Source organism: Vanessa cardui, chromosome 3, assembly GCF_905220365.1.
Source record: "Vanessa cardui chromosome 3, ilVanCard2.1, whole genome shotgun sequence".
Classification (NCBI taxonomy): Eukaryota; Metazoa; Arthropoda; class Insecta; order Lepidoptera; family Nymphalidae; genus Vanessa; species Vanessa cardui.
In genome coordinates, this window is record NC_061125.1 from 4,945,636 (window position 1) to 4,973,465 (window position 27,830).

At 33.2% G+C, this 27,830-nt stretch overlaps 5 protein-coding genes across 7 annotated transcripts; 2 read left to right on the forward strand and 3 right to left on the reverse strand.

The window, feature by feature from the left end:
* The first annotated feature begins 321 nt into the window (after positions 1-321).
* Positions 322-3,773, forward strand: LOC124543672 (cullin-5). Its single transcript, XM_047121933.1, has 4 exons — positions 322-522; positions 601-1,162; positions 1,243-2,873; positions 3,586-3,773. Exons 1-4 carry the CDS (start codon positions 505-507, stop codon positions 3,721-3,723), a joined length of 2,349 nt encoding a protein of 782 aa, XP_046977889.1. The 5' UTR covers positions 322-504; the 3' UTR covers positions 3,724-3,773.
* A 29-nt stretch (positions 3,774-3,802) lies between these two features.
* On the reverse strand, positions 3,803-11,888 carry LOC124543673 (eukaryotic translation initiation factor 2 subunit 3-like). 2 transcript variants are annotated; one of them, XM_047121936.1, is made up of 9 exons: positions 11,640-11,888; positions 11,294-11,468; positions 7,775-8,011; positions 6,849-7,066; positions 6,193-6,378; positions 5,201-5,383; positions 4,797-4,934; positions 4,221-4,369; positions 3,803-3,928 (listed from the first exon to the last, which is right to left on the reverse strand). In XM_047121936.1, exons 1-9 carry the CDS (start codon positions 11,697-11,699, stop codon positions 3,871-3,873), a joined length of 1,404 nt encoding a protein of 467 aa, XP_046977892.1. In that variant the 5' UTR covers positions 11,700-11,888; the 3' UTR covers positions 3,803-3,870. The 2 variants fall into 2 exon arrangements, with proteins under 2 accessions (XP_046977892.1, XP_046977890.1); XM_047121934.1 differs by lacking the exons at positions 3,803-3,928; positions 4,221-4,369; positions 4,797-4,934; ... (1 more) ...; positions 6,193-6,378; positions 6,849-7,066 and having other exon boundaries at positions 8,000-10,748.
* Positions 11,889-12,266: 378 nt separating this feature from the next.
* Positions 12,267-13,664, forward strand: LOC124543674 (ATP synthase subunit O, mitochondrial). Its single transcript, XM_047121937.1, has 4 exons — positions 12,267-12,437; positions 12,514-12,768; positions 13,055-13,246; positions 13,413-13,664. Exons 1-4 carry the CDS (start codon positions 12,411-12,413, stop codon positions 13,566-13,568), a joined length of 630 nt encoding a protein of 209 aa, XP_046977893.1. The 5' UTR covers positions 12,267-12,410; the 3' UTR covers positions 13,569-13,664.
* A 716-nt stretch (positions 13,665-14,380) lies between these two features.
* On the reverse strand, positions 14,381-15,108 carry LOC124543675 (c-Myc-binding protein). The gene is made up of 2 exons (XM_047121938.1): positions 14,942-15,108; positions 14,381-14,816 (listed from the first exon to the last, which is right to left on the reverse strand). Exons 1-2 carry the CDS (start codon positions 14,954-14,956, stop codon positions 14,568-14,570), a joined length of 264 nt encoding a protein of 87 aa, XP_046977894.1. The 5' UTR covers positions 14,957-15,108; the 3' UTR covers positions 14,381-14,567.
* Positions 15,109-16,368: 1,260 nt separating this feature from the next.
* On the reverse strand, positions 16,369-19,677 carry LOC124543640 (T-complex protein 1 subunit theta). 2 transcript variants are annotated; one of them, XM_047121899.1, is made up of 6 exons: positions 19,487-19,677; positions 18,632-19,189; positions 17,971-18,345; positions 17,562-17,788; positions 17,150-17,345; positions 16,369-16,760 (listed from the first exon to the last, which is right to left on the reverse strand). In XM_047121899.1, the coding sequence occupies exons 1-6, from the start codon at positions 19,544-19,546 to the stop codon at positions 16,539-16,541; spliced, it is 1,638 nt and encodes a 545-aa protein (XP_046977855.1). In that variant the 5' UTR covers positions 19,547-19,677; the 3' UTR covers positions 16,369-16,538. The 2 variants fall into 2 exon arrangements, 1 of the variants encoding a protein (XP_046977855.1); XR_006967485.1 differs by having other exon boundaries at positions 16,725-16,899; positions 16,960-17,345.
* Between the last annotated feature and the right edge of the window lie 8,153 nt (positions 19,678-27,830).

The window sequence follows — 27,830 nt, forward strand, 5'->3', positions numbered from 1 at the left end:
TTACTATTTAATTTATTTTCATATTTTAAGACAATAAAGAAATCATTTTTTGTATCACATATATCTAATAAATTTTAAAGATTTCTAAGCCAGTTCATTTAATTAATTTTTAAATCAAGTTATCAGAATTAATGTATAATAAATAAGTGGTGAACTGAGTAATTGATAATTAGACAAAGTCACATTAATATTCTTTGATTGTGAACAGTTGATTATTCGTATTGAAATAATACATTAATTGCAAAAAAACATATTATTAAGACGAGTCGATGGTCTATTGTAGCACTAATAGTGTTTTATGCGCAGTTCTGCGTTGTTTTATTTAATTGGCAACACTGAATTCATAGCAAATAACAATATGGCAGATGACGCAAAAGCATAGTTTCCAAGGGTCGTAAGCACTAAGCAGAAATTTTAATGAAAAAGTTGTAAAAACAGTACCCTTTTTAATATTATGGTAAATGAAATTTTCGTTTTATCATTAAGCGTTACTTTAAATAGGACATGTTAAAAATGTTAAAGGTGGGTAATTTAATTTAAATCAAAATTTTAGAATAATTTTATTTAAGTTAATAGTAGTTAAGCTTAATCCTTTTTTAGGACAAGGGGCAAGTAACATTTGAAGATAAATGGCCATCCATGCGTCCTATAGTTTTAAAATTGCTTAAGCAGGAACCGGTAACTCAAATAGAATGGCAAGATCTTTTCGTAGCAGTGCATTCAGTTTGCCTTTGGGATGACAGAGGCCCATATAAACTAAGGGATGCGCTTCAGCAGGATATAATGATGTATATTAAACAGGCTCAAGCTCGTGTTCTAGCACAACGTGAAGATCAGGCACTTCTAAAGGCGTATATTGCGGAATGGGGAAAATTTTTCACTCAGTGCAATTATTTACCTACTCCTTTTCGCCAGTTAGAGAATTCCATTAATAATATAAGTAAAGTAACGAGTTCCAATGCATCGAATTCTCAAAAAAAGAACAATAATAACAACATAGAAGATAGTTTAGTGCGAAAGTTGATGTTGGACTCATGGAATCAAAGTATTTTTATGGAAATCAAGCAAAGATTACAGGATTCAGCTATGAAACTGGTACAAGCAGAACGCAACGGTGAATCCTTTGACTCACAGCTTGTTATAGGTGTTAGAGAGTCATATGGTAAGTTAAATGTTAATAAACGCACCTAAAATATGTTATAATCCAAAACACAATTAAATAACACTTCTTTTGCTTTTCAGTTAATTTGTGTTCAAATTTAGTTGATAAACTACAAATATACAGAGAAAATTTTGAAGCTGCATACATGCAAGCAACGGAAGAGTTTTATAAATTGAAAGCAAGTGAGCATTTATTATCTAATGGTGTACAATCATATATGAAATATGCAGATCAACGACTAAAAGAAGAGGAAGCAAGAGCACATAGATATTTAGAACCAGGGAGTGGGAGTGTTGCAGCACTCACACAATGTTGTGAAAAGGTTCTTATTGGAGAACATTTGCCTACATTACTTGCTGAAAGTGCTCCCCTAATTAAAGCTGGTGAGACAGATAAACTTCAGCTGATGTTTCGACTTCTTGATAGAGTCCCAGAAGGTGTTACTCCAATATTAAGAGACTTGGAAGCTCATATTGTGTCTGCAGGATTAGCAGACATGGTTGCGTCCGCTGACATAATAACAACAGATTCTGAAAAATATGTAGAGCGTCTATTAGATCTGTTTAAAAAATTTAGTACTTTAGCCAAGGATGCTTTTATGGATGATCCTAGGTTTTTGACAGCTAGGGATAAAGCCTACAAGTGTGTTGTTAATGATACTACAGTTTTTAAGTTGGAACTGCCATCATCAGCCTTAATACGCGGTAGCAAAGGTACTGCCCCAGAAAGCAAATGTCCTGAGCTGCTGGCTAACTACTGTGATATGTTGTTACGTAAGACACCATTGAGTAAAAGATTAACAAGTGAACAGATAGAATCTAGGTTAAGAGATGTTTTATTAGTTTTAAAATACATTGAAAACAAAGATGTCTTTATGCGGTATCATAAAGCACACCTGACTAGAAGGTTGATATTAGATTCTAGTGCAGATTCTGAAAAAGAAGAAGATATGGTTGAGTGGCTGCGTGAAGTTGGTATGCCAGCTGATTATGTTAATAAGTTAGCTCGTATGTTCCAAGATATTAAAGTAAGTGAAGATCTGAACACACAATTTAGAGGTGAAACTACAAGACATGATGCTATAAATATCAAAATTCTGAATGCGGGTGCTTGGGCTAGAGGTTCTGAAAGAGTTACTGTGAGTCTCCCCCTAGAGTTAGAGGACTATATTCCAGAAGTAGAAGAATTTTATAAGAAGAAGCACTCTGGTAGAAAATTGCAATGGTATCACCATATGAGTAATGGTACAATCACATTTGCTAACTCAGTAGGCAGATTTGATTTGGATGTGACCACTTTTCAAATGGCTGTTTTATTTGCTTGGAATCAAAGACCTATGGAAAAAGTAACATATGAAAATCTAAGACTTGCTACAGAATTACCTGATCCAGAATTGAGAAGAACCCTTTGGTCACTAGTTGCTTTCCCTAAACTCAAAAGGCAGCTTTTATGCTATAAGCCTCTTGTGCAAAATCCAAAAGATTTTTCAGAAAATACAACATTTTGGGTTAATCAAGAATTTGCTCTCATTAAAAATGGTAAACCACAGAGGAGGGGTAAAATAAACTTAATTGGAAGGCTCCAACTCAGTACAGAACGGTCTCAAATAGAAGATAACCACTCCATTGTTCAGCTAAGAATTCTAAGAACTCAAGAAGCAATAATAAAAATATTAAAGATGAGGAAACGCATCACAAACACAGCTCTTCAGGTATGTATTTGCTTGGTCTGTTAGTATAACTTATTTATACTTACTTATATATTGGTTTTTTAAATATTTAAGAATTGTAATCATGACTTTCTCAGAGTTAGAGATGTGAAGAGAATTTAAAAATAAATTTTAGGATTATTTTAATTTCTCTTTCTTTATTAATGAAATATTTAAAATAGCTTTACATAATTCGTTATAATTAGTAATTGCTGATTATTCCCTTACGTCAGTATCAAAAATAATTTTGACAAATTATCTTCATTTCAAAATACAATGGTTGATTAGCAAAGATTGATGCAGTGACGTGCTTAGGTATTGTTGCTTCATGGTGATACAATTAAATATTAATTACACAATTTTATTTTATAATCATGATATTCACTCCAGTTAATTTCATGAAATAAGTTGGAGGGTACATACAAGTACATACAAGTGAGCTTCATTGACCAAATAAATGCTTAAAATTGTCTTACATGCCATCTCATGCACATCTCTTACTGTGCATGTCAACCGATGAGGTTGATTCATGTGTCATAATTTATATGTTGTTATTTTTATTGTTAAAGCTGCAAAACATTGGATGGATCATTCTTAGTTATCAACATTTTCCTAAACAGATTATAGCATTAGCCGTCATAATTCTGCACTTGTGTATGTTCATCTACTTTTTGCTATTGTTCTGTTCAAAAATTCAACACATGATTTATTACAGAGCGAACTTGTTGAAATCCTCAAGAATATGTTCCTGCCTTCAAAGAAGATGATTAAAGAACAGTTAGAGTGGCTAATAGAGCACAAGTACATGCGTCGTGATGATGAAGATATCAATACTTTTATATATATGGCCTAAATTTAACATCTCAACTGTACATGATCCAATAAATTATTTACTCATTTAAACCATTGTTTTCGTTAATTCAAATAAAACATCTTTTAATAATATTTTTTATTAATATTAAATATGACAGTACATACAATACAAAAGATATAAGCACTTTTAATTTCTTCCAGGTTCTATAGTTTCACCTCCTTGGATCTGTCCCCAACCAATTAACCTGTAATAGTTTTTTTTGTGTGATTATACAGAATAAGTAATTATGAACAGTATTTTTACTATGCAAACTTTATCATAAAATACACAAATTGTTTAAATTGCGTAAACTTTGTAGTACAAGAAATTTAAACTATTTTTATTGTTTCATGTCATCAACATGATTTTTAGAAGAATGCTTCTATTTTTCGAATGTAATGGACCTTCGTAACCGTAAATTTTTGAAGTTTATTAATTGTTTACATAGAATCTGTTTTCTAGTTTTACTATGACTTAAAAAGTTATTCCTCATTTACCTCCAATGATTCTCCACTCTTCTACTGAGAGCCACCTTCTCTCCAATCTCTGTGCATACTGGGCTGGTTAGTGCGATCTTTGCTAAATCGGCTTTGGTAGCAATTACTCTGCCGCCAGTACTTAGGGATCCAATATTGACAAGCAGCGCCTAGTAGAGAATATTAAGAAAAAAATGTTTATGTTAATATTTAAGTTAAATGTGTAATTATTATGAAATTATAAATTGTCTACATCCTTCATATATATTTGGTACATTCAAACAAGCCTAATAGCTTTCAGGAAGGAGAAAAGATAAAAACAAATTTATTCGCAAATGAAATATGAGGTTTGATTATTTTATTTTAAATTCTTCATGCACTGGAGTTAATATACATATTGTTAAATGTTTCAATTAATATATGGTTTTTAATATATCAATAACTAATTTGTGACTTATAAATACATCCTTAGGATTAAAGTATACACTATCTTAGGTTATTGTTAAAGCATATGTGTTAAATATATAATAATATTCCTATAAAAATTAATTAAAACCTATAATATATATGATTAGTAAAACTATATATATGATTTACCTCATTTCTGGCCAATTTCTGCACTTTAGCTGCTTTTTTGTCGCCTTCCGTACGAACACCAAGAAGTCGTTTAAGAAGATAGTAGGAGACTTCAAGCTTCACAAAAATACCAGGTAAAGCTCCAACGGCTCCCAGAACCTACAAATTAGTAATAATTTTCATTAGCGCCGTTAATTCAGATCTTTAATTTTACCATAGAATATGTCAATCATAATATGTAAGTAGTAAAAATTTAAATTTAAATATCAAGACAATTACAGTAAGTAAGAAAAAGGTACTATAATTATACTATAATTCATCCTGTTTTATTACACTTATATCTTATCTACATAAATAATATAATTTTGATTAAACGACAGTAAACCGAAACAGATGATCGGCATTATTGTAATGTAAATAGTCACCTGTCCGACGAGTCTGTCTGCGCGACACAAAGTAGGTTCGATCTTGGTGCCGACTCCAATAAGTCCTCCGGGGACGGCGTATTGCAGTTCGTTCTGCTCTGCGAACAGCGACACGATGCGGGAGAAAATCGGCCGACACGTCAGCTTGCCGTCCGCGTCCTTGCTCACGAGCCCCGGACGCACCTGGAGAAAAACGAGATGATTACTGGTATTTGCCATTCCACACAGATTTAGGGGAGGGCAACCGGGGCAACTGCCCTGGGGCCTCCACATAAGTGGGGGCCACAGTTTTCAGCAAGTTAACAAATACCGAGATATAGTCAAATTATAATAATGTTATTATTTAATATTTTAAAAGTTACCGATACAAGTAAATAAATCATAGCTTACTGATTGAAATAAAAAAAGTAATTAATTCATGATAATATAATTATTAGGTTGTTCACGCTTCTGTTTGTCTAGGGCCCCCACTGCTTTGTGGCCCGGGGGCCTCCAGACTTTTAAATCCGGCTCTGATTCCACATAACAACAAAAGTACTGATATTTGTGTATAGAATATCTGATGAGATCTGACAACGACGATATTTTAGACGTTTAGACTCGATCACAACTGTTCTCTCACACTTAACATCAAAACGATGCGTTAATGTTTAGTGTTTCAATTATGTCTAGGTCTTTTGATATAACCTTCAGATGGTAATAAAGATCATACAACAAAAAGTGTTGAAGATATGTATTTTTTTTAACTGACATATTTTGCGGTGCCAAATTAAATATACCCCATATTTAGCGCACCTATATGTTAATGAGTAAATATTCCACACAAAAAAACTTCATATATCCATGTAATTGCATAGCATGCATTGATAGTTGTTATGTTATTTGATTTGTTTTATTTCTACATCGTAAATGAATAATTTATTTACGATTAGGTGACTCTATCCCATTGTACAATTCTTAGAAGCTCTATGTCATTTGGGATCAGTTGATACCTCGATCTCCATGCCCACGGTGAGCACGCCCTGCAGGATGGAGCCGCCCGCCACGCCTCCGCGGAGGTCATCGACCTCGCAACCCGGCTTGTTCACGTCAAAGGAACGGATGACGATCATGCGCGGGGGGGAAGTGAAGTCTCGTATCGGGACCGGAATCTTCTTCATGATGTACTCGCACAGGACCTGCGGAACGATAACGATTAAAGTCACCAAGCCATTATGTTTACATTATCGTGAATTGAAGAGATTTTATATCGGTTAGGAAACTATAGTAGGACACAAATTAGATGTAGCATCGGAAAATGCAATGGAATGAAATTAAAACCGATTACTGCCGATTTACACAACCAATAGAAATAGCTCCCTATCGCGCCATTCGGCGCTATTCGTCGCTATATATTCACGCGTCAGAGAAAACAAGTGCATGTAAATCAACGCGTCAAATTGACGAATATATTAGGTCAAATGATATTACAAGTTATTTCGTTTGTGCAAAGATCATATTCGCATGAGAAATAAATATTGATAATTTGGGAGAGCGTACTCAATTCGGATGTGATCGGTTTTACGAATTTTGCCGATGCGACATCTAAGTTGTGTCGTACTATACTTAATTCTTGTAATGAAAAATTTAGTCTTTCAATTATTTATACCTCGATGTTATATTTAAGCTGAGCGGAGATAGGTATGATCGGGGCTCCTTCGGCGACGGTGCCCTGGACGAATTTCGTGATTTGTTCGTGTTGCTCCTTAGCTTGGCCCTCCTTGACCAAGTCTATCTTATTTTGCAATATGAGTATATGCTTCAGTTTCATGATTTCTATCGCCGCCAAGTGTTCACTGGTTTGGGGTTGCGGACATGACTCATTGCCTGTAAAAAGAAGTAAATTAACTTAAATTCCACGATCGATGTTAACAGTGAATAAAGTGGCTCATGAATCCAGGGGCGTGTTTTGCGTTAAAACTTTTTGCATATCCAAAATACCTTCATATGAAAAGTATATAATACTAGTTTGTCGCTCGGATTTGCCCACTTATTAGAGCGGGAGGTAGTAGATAGAAATTATAGCCATGTCCTTTGTTAGGGTTTCAGCTTACTTCAAATCAAATTTCATTAAATTCGGTTCAGTGGTTTCTTAAATTTTCCAAATTACGAAATAATTTTACTTGGTGGTTGAGCTTTGTGCAAGCCCGCCTGGGTAGGTACCAACAACTCATCAATTATTCTACCGCTAAGCAAAAGTACGCAGTCTTGTAGGGTGAGTGAGCCAGTGTAACTACAGGCATAAGGGACATAAAATCTTAGTTTCCAAGGTTGGTGGTGCATTGAATATGTAAGGAATAGTTAATATTTCTTACAACGTCATTGTCTATGGGTGATGGTGACCACTTATCATCAGGTGGCCCATATACTCGTCCACCAATTATACCATAAAAAAAATAACCATAACTAAAAAAAAAACCAAAATAATTTGTGTTTTAGCCGTCAGTGTAGACCATACACTGAATGTATATTTTTGTTACGCTTTCACTATTATAATATTAAAATAGATATATTGTGACAAGAAACAAATCTCACCAGCAATGAGAAGTAAGGCCGCGTCCATGACGGCGGCTCCGTTGAGCATGGTAGCCATGAGGATGTCGTGACCGGGACAGTCCACGAAGCTGACGTGACGCACGAGCTGGAAGCGGCCGGTACATGCGGGCCGCAGGCACGGGAAGTTGTCGTCCCTGGATGAGCCGCCCGACGTGTAGCTGGTCGGCCGGGGACATTTCGGGTTGTCGCATTTGTAGATTTTTGCATTTGCGTAACCTTTCAAACATAATTACATTTTAGTGAAATATCTGCATAGTAAAGCTAATTATTGGTATGTTTGTTGTAATTACTTACTTTTTAAAACAAATTTTAAATATTTACTAAATTTTCTAATTGTTCTGAATTTAAGTAGTTATAACAGAATTTACATATTATTGTAAACAAAAAATACTAGTATATTTTATGATAAAAAATGGAATTAATTCATGAGCAAACGAAAAGTAATATGATTATATTTTTAATATTTAAATCTACAAAATATGCAATCTCATGATATTTGCTATCTTACAGTCAACTGTCAGTGATCTTTATTTTGGTATATTATACTTTTATTCGTTTATATAAATTACACTTATTATTTATTATATTAATCTCATCCATCACCATAGAATGATTGAGGTGTCCATATTATGTACTTATTGAAGAATGAATTGAATATTTTACAGAACTGAATTTCAAAGTAAGACTAAATTATATGCAATTGATAAGTAAGTAGCCATTGAACTATACAAAATGTCTTTAATATTTTATAATAAAATTAAATGTTCTTCACAATGACAGACAAAATTCAACATTTGTTCACATCTAAACATGCAATGTGCAATATCAAATCAAACAACATGTGTAATATTTCAAATACATCAATTTTTTTTCTAACTAACAATCAATTTACGGTTACGTAGTTAACATGATAGGCACTTAATAGGCACATTAAAAATTTCATCTCAATTACCAAAAACATAAATTCACTTATTGTTATTATATCTAAATATAATATAACATTGTATAATACTCAAAGTTTAAAAATTTAAAATACAAATACACATGAATCATGTGATTGAAAATTTAATACAATTATTTTGTCTCAATGCATTAGCAATAGCATTTATGAATATGCTCATGTAAACCTGCTACAATATGATCTGAAATATGCTTTACTCCAGACGTGCGGCAACCTTTAAGAACAATTAGTTAAAAAATCTTCTAATTTGAAGGCAAAAATATTCTAAGTGCTTACACAGAGATTCTAAATTAAAATAGTGTACTATGGAAGTTTCTTATTACTTTTCAGTGTAACTTCAATATTTGCTTCAAGGTTTTATAATTTTAATTAATAACTAAATCATATCCAAATACTGCAACCTAATTACTTGCTCTTATTTTTAACTGTGATTGGTAATGATTATTAATCAAAACAAATATTTTCTACACTTTAAAGCCCCACATTTACATTCAGTACGATTTCTGAGCAATGCCATAGTTTGTTGTTGCATTTCAAACCTAGTCTTAACAGGTGAAACTGGAGATACAGTAGTATTCGCTTCAGATGCACTGGGTATACAAGTATCATCTTCTTCAATATCTTCCATATGAATAGCAGGAGGTTCAGTATCTTCACTTTCAGAAGACTTTTGTAAGTAGTCAAAGCATATCTCTTCCCCTGCTTCAATGTCTCTTGTAGCAAATAATGCTAACATTGGTAAGTTTGGATCTAAGCAATCTGCCCATACGGCCCACACACCTAGGTTTGGATCACATGAATGATTTATAAAATGTGATACATTACCTAAATTACATGCATCCACAACATATGGGTTTTCCACTGAATTAAAATCTAAATCAAACAGATAAGTTAAGCCATTAGCATCATACTCCCTTCCACGTTTTTCTGCCTCTTCAAATGTAATAACTTCCCCGACATATTGGCATAAAAATTGTCCCTGTTTAATCTTTTGATCAGATCTTACTCCCCATCCACAGCCATTAGCTGTTTTAAATATAGTCAGTTTAAAATTTCGTCCTCGTTGAACTACACGATTATTACAATCTGGAGAACATTTGCATGCCTTATTACATTCATACACTGGTGTACCTGTGGCTACTCGAAGTCGTCTATTAACTGTATAAGCAAATAAACCACCTTGCATACCACAACAGGATTTGGATCTACAGTTACAAGCTTCACATTCACAACCAATAGGTGGTTCATTGGGAATTACCACACCAGCTCCAGGTATTGATTCATTTATATATGTAAAATTTTCTGGTGGGCCAGTTAAGTCAACATCATTTTCTACTGTTAACTTCTTACACCTGTCAACTTGATTTAAATATTCTTCCCAATCTTTGAGGGCCATTAGCTGACGACAGCGTTTTCTACACATAACATATAATTGTAAAATATTTCTTGCTTCTTGAACAAGGTCACATGCATAAATTTCATTTGACTCATCCAGATATATTAGAGAAAGTAACTTTAATATTAGACTCTCTTTTAATGTAATGAGATCAGAGTCTTCAAATTCATCAAGTCTTTTGATAAGATTTTCATCACTAAGTAAATTGTCAAAAGATAATTCTTCTTTAAGTTTTTCAATTTTATTACAGTTTTTTAACTCTTCATTAATCAAAAACTGTTTTAAAACATCTGGACAATTATCTAAATTCTCAATAGGTTCCCAAGTGTTTTCACTGTCACTCCAACCTTTCCATTTAATGTAAAAGCTTTCTTTACCCGATGCATATTTGAAATCAAGAATTTTCTCTATGATGAACTCTTCTGGTTGTTGTTTTTGTCTTTTTAGTTTTTTGTTTGGTGGCTTTTCTGTTATTGTTTCTCTGTCTAAAGGCAGAGGTCTCTTCTTCCCCTTTCTAAACTTTCCAAAAAAAATATGTTCGTCTCTTTCATCAGCTCTTTCACGAAACATTCTTATAACTGACTCGGTCAGGCGCTCTGCAACATACCATGTGATTTAAATTAACAATAATTTTTATTATTTACTATTCTTATAAATATTATAACTATAATAGTTTTAATAATTCTATTCACATGGTACATTGCAAAGTGTTTTTTCTGTTACAATGCAGTGTAATTTCTTAATGCTAAAACTGTATTACAATTAATAAAGTGTATTGCTAATAGTTTTAACTTATTTTTTATAAATATGAGATAAGTTGTAGGAATAATAAATTTAAATTATAATTATGAATGTTAAATAATATTTTTTTTATAAAATATGTAAACAAAAGTTTATACTTTTAATTGTTGACAAAACTGTGAACACAAAACAATAATAATTTATTTCATCATTATGTTTATATTCGTTCCTAATGTTAATTATATTAAAATTCAATAATTTGAAATATCAAGTACTAATGATTAAAATTACATATTTAATAATATACAATACTGTGTTAGTTAAGAAAGATTTTAAGTGACAAGTTATTTTGCCATTTACTGCAGCTGATTTAATGTTTTTTGTTATTATGTAGACTTACCTAATTTAATAGTAATATTTCGTTCCAACTCATTCTTGAATCTGACAGTCTGCACACCAGAAATTGCTTTTACCACAGTTGATTTGCCATGGGCTACATGACCAATAGTACCAATGTTAATAGTGGCTTGTCGGGATATTACTTCAGGGGATAAAGCAGATAGCTTTGTGACATCCTAAAAAGATAGATTAGTAAACTTTAATTGACTGAAAATTAGTTACTTCTTGTTATAGGTTATATCATGTTTGATGTTTAATATTCATTCAAATATCTAAAATAACTATTAAATACGTAAAACCAATCCAGAAAATATATTAATTAGGGACTACACTAGTTTTCTACTTACTAATTTAGACAAATCTTGCTGATGCAAGTTTGACTGAGCTCGGCCTTCATTCGAAGTCATATTGGTTTAAATTATAAGCACTTGTACAAGTATACTATATATTCAGCATTCAATTAACTTATTTTAAACCTAGACTGCACCGTCTTTAATGTTAATTCAAACAATTTCGTGATTGTTTCGACTTATTGCGTGGCCATAGCCCCTTGCCTTGCCGCGCACGCTGAAAAATATAATGTAATCTGTATCTGTAATAATTGCAGGGTAACCAGTTTTCTAATATTTTTACCTTTAATGACGATAAATTAATTAAAAAAGTGTTTGAAATTTAAACAAGCCAGAATGCTTTAAGTTGAATTAGGATTATATTGCTAAAAAGACTTTAATATTTTTAGTATCAGCTATGAAGTCGATAAATATGATAGCTACTTCATTTACTCTTATTAAGACTTTGATTATCTATAAAAAGTAAGCCAGTGTGAATTAGTATATAAAGGCAATAAATATTGATGTATGGTGTAAAACCCAATTCCAAATTTTTATAAGTTATTTTTTTAAACTTAGTAAAATTACACTATTCAAAGACGAGATCTAATCGACCAGGCTCCGAGTCTTCCATTGGTGAATTAATCGAAATGTCAAACGTCAAATATATAAAACGAGATAGATTTTTTGTTATCTGTGAAGTGTACATGGTATGGTGTTAGCAGTAGAACAGCAGTCATTACATTAATACTTTTTAAAAAAGCACATATTAGCTACAGAATTATCACCATGTCGATGATGAAGACAAATATGCTGGTAAAAACACATTCTAGCTACATTTAATTAATCTATTACATTTTTTTTGAAATAATTAAATTACGTAACTTAACAGGTGCGCTCGCTAAGCACTTCATCTGCTGCAGCTCAACTTGTCAAACCTCCTGTACAAGTTTTTGGTTTGGAGGGCAGATATGCATCAGCTCTGTATTCAGCAGCCTCGAAAAAGAAGGCCTTGGATACAGTTGAAAAAGAACTCAAGCAATTTCAGGATTCTATTAAAGCCGATGCCAAATTGAAAGAGTTCCTCATCAACCCTACTCTTAAAAGATCTTTAAAAGTAGAGGCTTTTAAACATTTGGCTTCTAAAGTAAGTTATAACTTTTTAATCTTGCTAAACATACTAAATTTATTTCTATATTTTCAAAAAGTTTTTGCTGCAGTAACCATTAATAATTCTTTCATATACAAAATATTTACAATGTAGTATATCTAGAAATTTTTATTGACAGTTTGTATAATATCGTTGTTATTAAGAAAAGTATATGTTACAATCCCAATATCTGTACATACACACAAGGGTATGATAATGAGTTGTTACATTGCCGGCCTGCACTTTCTTTGAAATATAACTATTTAAAATGTGTATTTTTCAGACCAGCATGTCACCAACCACAGGTAATTTAATGGGACTTATGGCTGAAAATGGCCGTTTGGAAAATCTTGAGGGTGTTATCAATGCATTCAAAATCATGATGGCTGCTCACCGAGGAGAGGTTGTTTGTGAAGTTATTACTGCCAAACCTCTGGATCAAACTCAAAAGCAAAACTTGGAAAGTGCCCTCAAGGTAAATATATTGTCTATATTCGTATGACATATGCTATGTATATATGAGACCATGTATGTTCTATTTAATATTTTGTATTTATTTGTTTCGCATTTTTTAATGTGGTTTAATCCAAATCCAAACCAATGTAACATTATTTCTTTACCACAATGTTTTTTCATTTTAGAAATTTGTCAAGAGTAACGAGACTATCCAACTTACTACAAAGGTGGACCCATCATTGATTGGAGGTATGATTGTGTCTATTGCAGACAAATATGTTGATATGAGCATTGCCAGCAAAGTGAAAAGATACACTGAAGTCATCAGTGCTGCTGTTTAATTTGGCTAAAATAAAGTAATTTGTAGCCGGAAGTTATTTATGTGGTTGGAAGTAGTCATGTTCTATATTGTTTAAATATAAGTGGAGATCAAATCAGTACAGCATTTTTATTTCATCACACCTTTTTATTTAGTTTATATATCTTTATCTATATTGGTATTTTTACATGAAACATACAGGACTTATATTGATCATTGAGGTTTATGTAGAGATAATAATAATATCAAAATATAGTTTATCTTAATTTTTAAATGCTAGATTTTAATTTAAATATATGTAATAAGTATGAAAATTATAAAGGAGTACTGCTAGTTCATTGATCAGAACAGTTTGGTTTTTTAAAAATATCTATATTCAATGTGAAAGATTGATCTTTAATTCAATATGAAAAAATACAACTGAATCACATATTTTATTTATAATTATATCTTGTATGATTAAATTCTGCCAAATGTGTAAAATTTAATAAATAAGATGGTTAATCTTAAATAGCACACAGTAATTAATAAATTAAACATTTTAAGTGAGTTTCCTTTCATTCTTATTAATTCCTCCTAGTATTGATTACAAAGAGTAAATAAATATTTTGCAAATACTTTTTATAGACACATGAGACAGATTTTTTTATGAGTATAATAATTTAAGGTAGTCAGTGACCAACTGTAATTCTTAACTAATTTACTAGTAATCAAAAATTGTAATTTGAAAGGATAAAATTTTCTTAAATATTTAATGACTCAAGAATAACAAAGAGAAAGTAACTAGTTATTTTACCTTTATCTTATCTTCTGAAAATTAATAATAAAACAAAATAATTGTCAAAAAATTTATTTGTGCCTCCTGCACTTGAACTTAAACATCTTTTATTTATAACAAAAATATTACTCTCATAAATATATAACACTAAGTTATATTTCTTTAGAATCAACAAGAGTTAGAAGAGATCATGTCACATTGAGATCAAGTGAATTAATATTAATTTATTATTAATGTGAGATTTTATCCTTCCGTTGGTGCTGTTTCTCCTTTAAGAAGAGCATTTTCAGCTTCTAGTTCTGCGATACGGGCACGGGCAACTTCAAGTTCATCATCTCCTCCATCTGTGCCTAAATGTTTGCGTACATACTCTAAGGCATCTTCTGGTTTATCTGGCTCTTCATAAAGACTTACAAGAACTTTTGTTAGGGCATCCATTACTCCTGCACGCTCTAAATACCGCCTAAATTCTTCTCTTTTTGAGTCAATGGGCTAAAATTATATTATTATATAAATATATTTATATGTTTTTTAGAGCCTTTGATTCAATTGAATTCATTTTGTTGTAATATGTTTAAAAAAAAATAATCTGTAATAGTAATTAACTCATTACTTACTTTATACGAAGACATATTTGCGCGGTCTTAATTTGCGAATCTGTAAACACAAATTTTAACGAACTATTTTCTTAATTATTATTGAGAACTATATAGTTCTAAATTAATTCAAATAGCAAAATTCAAAAGCTGGATCGAATAATTTGAGACAAGCTGTCAGTAGTATAGATTGTATTAGGGGTGACTTAAAATCGTCAATTGTAAATTACCGGTATTTATGAAATATTTTTTTAAAAGTAATGTATTTTAGTAATATTAACGATTTTATTTAAATGATTTTTTTTTACAATTGTGTATGTAGTCATTGGACAAATTTTTGATTAATAAAATTACTGATTTAATGTAAAAAATTCGACATATCTACTTCGGTCTCAACTCAAACGATGGTGACCGAATAAAATACTGCTCAGTATATCAGTACTTTAAAAATAAAGTTACTATAGTAAAAGTTTGGTTTTCCGGATTATATGATTATAATTTATAATAGGGCTTCTATCTTCAAATAAATAATGATTCAGACATCAGTCATAAAGAAAGTTTAGATTAATAAAAATATATTTTTCTATTTCTTTTTTTATGATTGGAACATTATGAATTACCAAAAAAATTAAACAGACAATTGTTTATTCAATTATTTATTTATTTTTCTCCGATTATATTTGCAATCAGCCCTAAAGCTATGAGCAAATCTGTTCAGTAATGCTGTCATGCGAAGCAGCTTCACATTGGAAGCATCACATTTATTGCTCAGATCTACTGCCAGTCTTGTAGGCTGTAGCTCTAAGATACGATGAGGTTTTAGTCGTCTCGTCTCACATTTGTCGCTCTTTGTATTTAGTTGTACAAGTTCCGAATTTCCTCTTTAATTATTTTCATTTCGAGGTGCTCGAGAACTTCATCGTTGTTATGTTAGTATGTAAATACCTTTTTTTTATAATATAAAAAAAAGGTATTTGAAATAATATTCATATGTATACTTTTTAAGACAGAAGATATTTTTAAGTTACTTTTGCATTATTTATGTACTTGCAAGTTTCTTGCCGTTTCTTCTGTTTAGAGTCTGCTTTCCGAAACAAGATAGTATTTAAATATCGACGATTCAAATACGCTTTATTGTGGGTTTACTTGAATAAAAATGATTTGATTTGAAAAGTATAGAAACAGTCATCGCGGCCACTGACCAGATCTGTGTCCACTATCTGTTTGTCAATTAACTCAATCATTTGGCAGATATTCCCATCACCAATTGTATTGCTCTGAAGTTTACCGCGCCCTCATGTCGACCTCTATTGACTTTTCTGCATTAACCACTAAAATAAATTAATCAGGAGAATTGTTTTCGCTCAATATCTTAGTCTCTCAAAATTATTAAGTAAATAATTATCAGAAATGTTTTAGGTTTATAAAATAAAAAAAAACGTTTAATATATATTTAATAATTTTATTGTTAAACAAAAAATACCAAGTAAGTATTTTTATTATTAAAGCAATTACTGAAGTAGTAGAATTAGCAGTTAAAACTGAAAGTTAAATTAAAAATTATAAGTAAATATCTAGTCTAGCGAGCACTATTTGTGATTAAGGCATTTTGAATTTATTAGGACTCATCATCACTTCCGGCTTTTGCTTTGGGTTTTGGTCCACCAGCTCTTTTAGCCATGATAATTTGGTCAACTTTTAAAATCGTAGTTGCTGCACCAACAGCATATTTAAGGCCCCAGTATTTTAAAACATATGAATCCAAAACACCTGTTTCTTTAGCATTGCAAACACCATTATTTTCTGAGTCTATATCGAAGCCTGCAAACTTGTTGTTCTCCTGCAAGAAAAAATCATCAAAACTTTAATAAAATTGAAGTTGTACTTTTTCTTATATCTGAGAGACGTTTACTTTCACATAGATAAACTACCCTGTGATTTTGCTGCTTAATGGTGCAATTCTTATAAGTATTTAATAATTATTTATTATCTATATCAATTTACATTGCCTTAACTTCCAGTATTAATATAAAGGTTATCCTTTATATTAATACTGGAAGTTAAAGCAATGTAAATTGATATCTTCATCAACATATCAACACATTTATAGTATGTGAGAAGGGCTTGGTAGTTAGAGAGCTACGATTTCTCAAGTTATTTTTCTTAAAATTATTGAGCAAAATTACATTTAAGCTGTATTCATTTTATAAAAACATGTGAAATCAATACCCTGTGAGCCTTATATATGTTATTAATAACTTCTGTAGCGTTGGCTCCAGAATTTTCAGCCAAGGCACGTGGAATGCTTTCGAGTGCAATAGCAAACTTCCGGACAGCATATTGTTCCAATCCAGGTAAAGTGTCAGCATATGTCAGAAGGTGTTGTGCCAGTTCAATTTCAACAGCTCCAGCGCCGGCCAGGAATCTAGTAGAGATTATGATCATATTTCATTAACTTTACCATTATTATATATATATGAAAAATATTATCATTATAAATTTACTTGCATATATAATAAAACAAATTAATAATAAAGCATAAATAATAATATAAATTGAATAGAATTTTAACGCATTGCAATACCTATTAAAGACCTTGACTTAAATATTTGAAATAAAAGATATCTAATTAACTATTTACCTTCCATCTCGTGCAATATTTTTGAATGTGTTTACACCATCGTCAATTGCTCTTTCAATGTCATCCATGTAGTTATCTGTAGAACCCCGGATAACAACTGTGGAGATACGAGATTCGTTGCTTTCCATACTGAATACAACTACTCTGGTATCCCCAACTTCATCAACTCTCACAGTATCACAGTAACCTAATTCTTCAGCTGTGGGAGTAGTTAATCTGGGCAATACCTGTATAAATAGATTAATCACTTAAATTTTAAATCAATATACCCTTGAAAATTTTAAGGTCAAACGTAATTTGTGTTAATCTTCTTTATACAATACTAGTTAATTTCTATGTATCTTTGTTGTTGCATTATTGTCAATTTTGTTGATGAGCCTAAGAATTAACATATATATATTTTACTTACAGTTGCATTGACAGTCTTAGCAAGACGACGAAGATCAAATTTAGAATTGAGACGTACAGCCATTACACCATATTTGTTAAGGAAGTGAAGAGCCATATCACCAAATTTAGCTCCAGCTACAATCACTTTAACACCTGCATCAGCAATGTCTTTGATCTGTTTTTCTAATAGAGATTCCTCTCCTTTGCTGAAGTTAAGCAGCTCATCGGCAGATTTAATAAGAACTGTTCCTTTGGTTTCAGTTTGAGTGATATCAACAGGGCAGGAATAAACCACTACTTTGGCTTTAGTTGCACCCATAACATCACCTTCAACCTCTCGTTTAAAAACCATTCCTGAGAGAACTTCTGATTGCAAAAGTCCAGCACCAAGGATCTGAAAGTGTTTTAAGAATTTTTATCAAAAAGTTACAATGTCATTTAATTGATTATAACACATCTCCTTATTGCCTCCCCTGGTGACAGGAGGGCTGGTTTGTTTTTTGCACAGAGGATCAGAATTGTGATTCAACGGGGAAATGCATTCAAAATTTGTAGTAACTATTTTTATATTCATATTTAAATATATTTAAGATTTGATTTTTATTAATTCTCATGTTAATGAAAATTATTTAAATTAATTTTATATTTAAAATGAAAAGTAAATCCGTTATATTACTTACCTTACATATCCTGACATTATCAACATTAAATGTAGTATTTTCAGGAAGAATTGCGACACAAGCTTTAGCTACAAGTTTTGCAATAAATTCTTCATTTCCATATTGCTTAGACATTATAGCTGGTTTAATACTATTAACAACATCATCAAAGTTTTTACAATCCTTGATTTCATGACAAACTAACTCTGGAAGTATTTCCAGGCATTTATCCAAAGCTCTCTCATATCCCTCAGCAATTTCACTCGTTGTTACACCTAACCTCAATAACTCTTCAGCAGCTTCCAATAAGGCTCCAGATATAACAATAACAAAGTTAGTGCCGTCACCAACTTCAGCATCTTGCATTTGACTGGCTAAAACCATGAGTTTTGCAGCAGGATGTTCAACATCTAATTCTCTGATGATTGTGCCTGCATCACTTGTTATAAATTGCTTTTCAATGTGGTTAATTATCATTTTGTTCATGCCATTCGGTCCATAGGCGGAACGAACACTTTGTGCAAATTGTTTGCATGCGTTTATATTGCGGTAAACAGCTTCTTCCAAACCAGAAAACATCTGAAATAATATATCTTATGATAATAGACGATCAGTATATCCATTTTAATAACCATTATATGAAAAATTCAGTCTTATTTTAGTAGAAAACTTTGAATGACAACTTTTTGAATATAATATGATATACTTCGTGAAAATTTTAACGTCAGATGAAATATTTTAGTCATTGTATACAATTAATGTTTATTACAATTCGCTTTACTCAATACTTAATAAGTTATTAGACTTTAAAGTTTCATACGGCCACCGACTCCACATGACAAGATTAAATTTTTGGTTATCATTAAAAAACCTTACCCGCGCCCCATCTTTTAACATCTGGGGTACTCCCGGTGCTTTTGGTATATGTAAAGCCATTTTTTAATACTGTTTTATTTCAAATTAATGTGTAACTTTTCTATAATAATTAAGAATAAATATTCTTAATTAAACCGCACACAAGAAGCAAGAACAAAGATGAACGGAAATAGATATATAGAGTATTACAGAGCATAAATGTATGATTCAACTCTTCGATTGAAACCATAAAGTTGATACCAAAAAGGACTCACAACAATCCTTATTATTTTTTTTTAATTTTTGTACAACCTATTTTTTTATTCTCTCTCAAAAAAGTCACGATAATAAAGATTTTTTTGACATTTTTATACCAACAGCATTATTAATTTATTTACTCCATTTTGAAAATAGAATTTAAATTTTATGAAAATAAAACATCGTTTGCTGCGAAGAATTCAGTAAATTTTGGAATGTGATGTGATTCCTACAGCAACGAATGACTTTATATAAAAATTGTATTGAATAAAAAATATTTTTCTTCTCAAAGTCATTTTAGTTTTTTTTATTTAAAAAACTTTTACGCATATGAGATTTTCAATAAAAATGTAAAATGACGATTCAAAAGTGCTTGTAAAAGCCTACTTTAATAAAGTTTATTTTGATTTTAATACTTATTACAATTTATAAGCATGAAATATGTTTGTATGTAATTGCTACGATTTTTGAAGTGGGCAACATTAATTAAAAGCACACATTGCCGCTAAATTTAAGTCTCTGTGCCTGTGTTTTTTACATTAATTGCTTAACTACTAAAGAAGAACGTGATGATTTACTTTCGAGAGTTCCGTCAAAAATTAATTAACAAATAACTTTAACTTACATATATCTTTTCTAGACTTGATATAATTAAATATAATCTGTTAGAAGTATATTAAATAAATATTAAATGTGTAGCTTTTTTAAAAATCAATTTATAAACTTAATTGTTATTTATAATACAAAACTCAATTTGTATATTTAATATTCATTTATTTTCAGTGTTATTAGTTGCCTTCAGTGCCGGTTTAAGCAATACCAACTGCTCTGAACAAGAATGCTACGGCCTGCTAACCAAAACCTTACAAAAACTAGTAAAATAAATAACTATTCCTATCTCGACTCTGTATGGAAAAAAATAATAATACAGAATAAAACCTTTCCGTATTTTTATAACTTATGAAGAACCTGATTTTCTTCATAAGTTATAAAATGTGTGTCATAGATTTGATGGGTATATCAGCGGCATCATAACTACGGCAATTTTGATTTGTTTTTTTTTTAATTTACGAGTTTTAAGTAAATATTTTTAGATAACATTAAAGATAAAATTTTAACAAAAAGAAAAACCGACTTCAAACAAAACACTATTTTAAAACAAATGAATATGCACGAAAAAGTAATAAAAATAATTGCGTATTCAACATATTTTTTAGAGTCTTCCTAAGTTAAATGAAATGAAAAATATTGGACTACTTAGAAGTCGATTAACGATTATATCATGTAGCTATAGTTATTGGTATATTTGGAGCCGGTGTCAGCCACGGTGCCCTTGTCCCAACAATCAAAAGAAAGAAGCGATACGAGCCCCTTGATTGATCCAGTATATTATTGTGTAAAAGGTAATTTGTAAAAAACATATTTGTTAAAGTATTCTCGTATTGTTTTTTGATAGATATACTGTAGGGTTTTATTGGCTGACACCGACTCCAAATATAACAATAATTATAACTACATGATATAATCGTTAATCGACTTTTCAACCGACTTCCAAAAGGAGGAGGTTATCAATTCGTCTGTATTTTTTTTTTTTTTTTTTTTTATGTTTGTTACCTCATAACTTTTCACTGGGTGGACCGATTTTGATAATTTTTTTTTGTTTGAAAGGTAGTGCTTCCCGTGGGGTCCCATTTTTTTTTTATTTTTTTCCGATGATGGTATCCATATGAAAACGACATAAGTCTTAAATTTGCATTATGTATATGCGCAACAAATAGGTGAATAACTGAAAATCACGTTAACCAATTGTGATAATTCTTTTTTTATTATAAAATATATACTTCAAGGGTAATTTGGTGAAAGTTTGGTTAGGTTCTGAGCACAGGATCCATGACAAAGTAACGGAACGGAAGGGAACGGAACAATTCTGAGGAGCACGTTTGCGATACTTGAGTTATTTGGATATTTGAGTCACCTTCCGTAATGTGGTTATGTTTATGTAATTATCATAGTCGAATATTATAATCAACTAGCTACCCACCCCGGCTTCGCACGGGTGCAATACTGATACTAAATATCCTACAGAATTTGTTTATTTACGACATCACATCGCAAACTTCTAAAATTATCAGTGTTTCTTTACTATATTGTTCATGTATTATATACACAAACCTTCCCCTTGAATCACACTATATTTTAAAAAAAACAGCATCAAAATCCGTTGCGTAGATTTAAAGATATAGGGACAGAGAAAGCGACTTTGTTTTATACTATGTAGTGATGGAACTCCTATACGGCTCGCAGTTAGGGTGCGATATGGGGCAGAATTTCTTACTATCTTTAATCAAATTTTGTGTATGTGATGTGATGTCATATGATGTACGAAATATAGTTGGTCTTTTTCAAAGTTTTTTGCTGAGTTCGATTACAGCTCTTTCGAGGGATCCTTGTAGTTTACGCCGCGTGACGTATTAAATCCGCATTTTCGAAAGTCTATTTTTGCTTTATTCGCAAGTTTCCTTTGAAATTGTCCTCGAAGTAGTTTCTGACTCATATAAACGGAACGCTTAATCTATCCATATTAAAAAAAATTAGTTAGTCAACAGCAGCTTCACTTAAAATCAAAAAATAAATAAAAAATTTAACAAAATGAAAAACCGACTTCAAACAAAACACTATTATAAAACAAATGAATATGCACGAAAAAGTAATAAAAATAATTGCGTATTCAACATATTTTTTAGAGTCTTCCTAAGTTAAATGAAATTAAAAATATTAGACTACTTAAAAGTCGATTAACGATTATATCATGTAGTTATAATTATTGTTATATTTGGAGTCGGTGTCAGCCAATAATACCCTACAGTATATCTATCAAAAAACAATACGAGAATACTTTAACAAATATGTTTTTTACAAATTACCTTTTACACAATAATATACTGGATCAATCAAGGGGCTCGTATCGCTTCTTTCTTTTGATTGTTGGGGCAAGGGCACCGTGGCTGACACCGGCTCCAAATATACCAATAATTATAACTACATGATATAATCGTTAATCGACTTTTAAGTAGTCTAATATTTTTAATTTCATTTAACTTAGGAAGACTCTAAAAAATATGTTGAATACGCAATTATTTTTATTACTTTTTCGTGCATATTCATTTGTTTTATAATAGTGTTTTGTTTGAAGTCGGTTTTTCATTTTGTTAAAATTTTTATAAGTAGTCTAATATTTTTCATTTCATTTAACTTAAGAAGACTCTAAAAAATATGTTGAATACGCAATTATTTTTATTACTTTTTCGTGCATATTCATTTGTTTTAAAATAGTGTTTTGTTTGAAGTCGGTTTTTCTTTTTGTTAAAATTTTATTTATTTTTTGATTTTAAGTGAAGCTGATGTTGACTAACTAATTTTTTTTAATATGGATAGATTAAGCGTTCCGTTTATATGAGTCAGAAACTACTTCGAGGACAATTTCAAAGGAAACTTGCGAATAAAGCAAAAATAGACTTTCGAAAATGCGGATTTAATACGTCACACGGCGTAAACTACAAGGATCCCTCGAAAGAGCTGTAATCGAACTCAGCAAAAAAACTTTGAAAAAGACCAACTATATTTCGTACATCATATGACATCACATCACATACACAAAATTTGATTAAAGATAGTAAGAAATTCTGCCCCATATCGCACCCTAACTGCGAGCCGTATAGGAGTTCCATCACTACATAGTATAAAACAAATTCGCTTTCTCTGTCCCTATATCTTTAAATCTACGCAACGGATTTTGATGCGGTTTTTTTAAAAGATAGTGTGATTCAAGGGGAAGGTTTGTGTATATAATACATGAACAATATAGTAAAGAAACACTGATAATTTTAGAAGTTTGCGATATGATGTCGTATATAAACAAATTCTGTAGTATATTTAGTATCAGTATTGCACCCGTGCGAAGCCGGGGTGGGTAGCTAGTTGATTATAATATTCGACTATGATAATTACATAAACATAACCACATTACGGAAGGTGACTCAAATATCCAAATAACCTATAAATAAAAGATTCGACCGAGTATCGCTAACGTGCCCCTCAGAATTGTTCCGTTCCCTTCCGTTCCGTTACTTTGTCATGGATCCTGTGCTCAGAACCTTACCAAACTTTCACCAAATTACCCTTGAAGTATATATTTTATAATAAAAAAAGAATTATCTAAATTGGTTAACGTGATTTTCAGTTATTCACCTATTTGTCGAGCATATACATAATGCAAATTTAAGACTTACGTCGTTTTCACATGGATACCATCATCGAAAAAAAAAATAAAAAAAATGGGACCCCACGGGAAGCACTACCTTTCAAACAAAAAAAAAATATCAAAATCGGTCCACCCAGTGAAAAGTTATGAGGTAACAAACGTAAAAAAAAAAAAAAAATACAGACGAATTGATAACCTCCTCCTTTTGGAAGTCGGTTGAAAACGTATAAAATTCTCCTTGAAAAATGTCTTGTTGAAGCGATAACAACTTTAATGGTATGATCGATTTAGCATCTTATTTAGTCAAAGTAAGTTTATGTTATAGATCAGTAGTTCCCTAACTTATTTATCTTTTGGACTATTTTAAAAATTTTAATGTTTTCGTTGGCCATTTCTACCACAATCTTAAAGTCGCCAAAAAAGAAAAATTGTGTCGCTTCTGAGTTCTATCCCTATATTCCGATAAAAATAAAAACGAAAAATAGTACATGTTCTAACACTTTCATTATTAAAAGAATAGAATTACAAGAAAAAAATAATAATAAATATAACTGTGCTTACATTTTGCTCTTTACTATCAAAAGCAGATAATTTTTCGTGGACCCCCATTTTTTATCCACGCCTACGTAGACCAGGGCCGTAGCCAGGATTTCATTTCGGGGGGTTCGTGCTCCCGGAAAAAAAGCAATAGGCGGCAACAGTAAAATAAGCATAAACATATTAAAATTAAAATTTTATTTTAAAATGTTTTTAACATTTATTTAAAAGACAATCGACGACTTATTTTATGTCATAGGGGGTAAACGAGCACGAGGCTCACCTGATGAAAAGTGGTTACCACCGCCCATGGACATCTGCGGGGCTTGCAGGTGCGTTACCGGCCTTTAAGGAAGGAGTAAGCTCTTTTTTTAAGGTTTCGAAGTCGTATCGGTTCGGAAAAAGCGTCGGCGAAAGCTGGTTCAACAGAGTGGTTGTGTAATGAAGTATCTGAACCTCATCCTGGACGGTCGATGTAGCTTCGGGCAGCATTTTGTGCATCTCGGCCCGAGGCTCATCAACGCCGCCACCGCTCTCGGCCGCCTCCTTCCGAATGTGGGGGACCGGGATCGCTGTGCCGGCGTATGTATTCCGGCATAGTGAGATCGATCGAGGCGTTGTACGGTGCCACGATCTGGGTCGACACCTCTCTCACCGCTGACAATCGGGCCCTACTGCGGAAGCCGCAGAGGGTCATAGCGGTGAGAGCCGTCAGTCGTGGACTGTGGCGACACTTCTCACGGGCGATCGACCCTCGGAGCTCCAGGCGGAGGTGTTCGCGGAGGTGTACCGCTTCCGGGTCGAGGCGAGGAACCGTCCAAGGTCGGCGGAGGTCGGGCGGATCAGGGCTCTAGCCCAGCAAGCCCTGATTGCCTGATGGCAGGAGTACCTTGGGTCACCACGGCGGGCCTGGCGACAGTGGAGGCGATCCGTCCCCACTTGAGTCGCTGGGTCGCGAGGAAGAAGGGCACGCTCACCTTCAGGATGACGTAGGTACTTACCGGGCACGGATGCTTCGATAAGTACCTGCACGGAATAGCGCGGCGATAGGTGTCACCTTCCTGCGCCGTGTCGACTGGCGCACCACACCCTGAGCGAGTGTGCCACATGGAGGCCCCAGAGGCACTCCTTGGCGAGTCTATGGGCGGAGACCTCTCGCTGTCGAGCATCGTCAATGAAATGCTCGGCAGCGAGACGTGTTGATCGGAGATGCGCTGAGGCCACGAAGCGGGAGCAGGAAGAGGATACCGCTGCAGATCCGCTCCGCCGTAGACGATAGTGGAGGAGCAAAAAGTGCTACGCGCACCTTCTCCCCCCGCTTCAATAGGCGCCGCAGGGACCAGGGGGGTCCCAGTACCCCATGAATTCCCCCTACGTGTTGGAGTCAGAGCGTCACGGTAGCATGCGTAAGCGATCCCGTGGCGCCCGCCGAAAGACGGAGAGGGTACTCTGGTTTTTTTAGTGGGTAAACCCGGTGGACATGGGCTCTCTCGGCGTCCAGGAAAACGGGGAGTCCCACACACCCCCAATTTCCATCACGCGGGGGAAGCTCGTAAAGCGTTTTTCCAGTGAGAAAAAAAAGGTAGAAAATGTCTTAAAAATTGTGTTGTTGTGGATTTTTGAACAATAAGGTGGTGCGGGTGAAATTTTGAATTTTGACGAGATGTCGGAAGGTGAAATTCAGCAGCCAGGATTAAACCGAACAGTGTCTCAGAACATTTTCCGTGAAATATTCGATAGAAGATGCAGAGTAATCTAACATCTCTACGCAAAGCCAAAGGATCAAGCAGGTCGAAAAGGGCTTGATCGTCGATAATTGGAGCCCCTCTGCGTTGGATACGGACAAATGGAAGGAGCTGGTACTGGAGAGCACTCGCCCAGAGGTGTAAGCAATATTCCATGTGGGGTTCAATTTACGCCTTGTATAGTTTTAGGCGATGGACTGGCGTGAAATACTGTCTTGGCTTGCTGAGCACACCGAGCTTTTTTGGTGCCAATTTGCGTTCGAATTGACCACGGAACTGAACGAGGCTCGAAATATCAACGCCAAGTGTAAAATGCTTGATAACACCAACCAATGACACTCGTGCGCACGCTACGCCGGTCAAACACAGAATGCCCCTCACTCCGCCCCTGTATTCTACACCTGTATACTACACCAAGTATTCCGATACTAGCTGTGGCGGCTATTGGATCTTCTGAAATCGTGGAGATACGAGAAATGGTAATTTTTTTAGCGGCTAACGCGCAAACTCACCTCTTTTTGGGGTTGAAGTGGACTAATTTTAGCCGGGGGGTCCGAAGCTACTAAGTGAACCTAAGGGACTTCGAAGGGAGAATACTTCCCCGTCATCAAATATTTTAACAGAAAAATAGTAATCATATATGGACTAAGTTTAGCCGGCCCCAGTTCGAGACTTTGTTTCATGAAGACTAGATTTCAGACACAAGTTTGTTCCGGTTTTCTCCGACGTTTTCCCGAAAAATATTAGCCCGGCCGGTATATGAGGTGTTTACAGTCTGCATATCAGTGAATGTTACAGATTTGCAACAAGTCATTGATATGCAGAAGAAACAGAGTGGGTGAAAGAACGCAGCCTTGTGCAACACCAGCATTAACGAATTTTAAATCAGAGCATGCACCATATATAACGACTTTAATGTTCCGATCTGCCAAAAAGCTGGTGATCCAATTGCATAATTTCCCGGGAAGCCCGAAGGAAGGGAGCTTCGAAAGAAGCGCTTTGTGCCATACGCTATCGAAAGCCTTCGCTATGTCCAGACTGGCCGCCAATGCCTCCTCCTTGCTCTCAACTGCTTCCGCCCAATTATGACTAAGGTAATCTAGAAGATCACCGTTTGAACGACCCCGACGGAAACGAAACAAGGAGGTGATGGCTATAGGCCTATAATTGGACGGGTCTGGGCGGTTGCTCTTTTTAGGGATAGGACGCACCAAAGTAGTCTTCCAGGAGGTTGGCTGCTTTAAAAAGCAGCGACTATCAGTTTTTTAATTATATAGTATTGATATTCTCAATAAAATATATATATTTAGGAGATTCCTTTAACTATGCAACTGGCTGGAAAGAATGAAATAAAAAAAAAGAAACAAAAGCGCGCGAAACCGCATCAAGCTGTCATTATTCTATCATTTTGGGCGCGAACAGTAAGGTCAATAATATTGGCGCGACTTGTAATTTGTTCTAAGTGTTATTTGTGTTTTATTTGGATTTGTAAACTCAACCGAGTAAGTAATTTACTTCAATATGTACGATTTGGTGATTTATTTATGTTAAGATATTTTCGAAG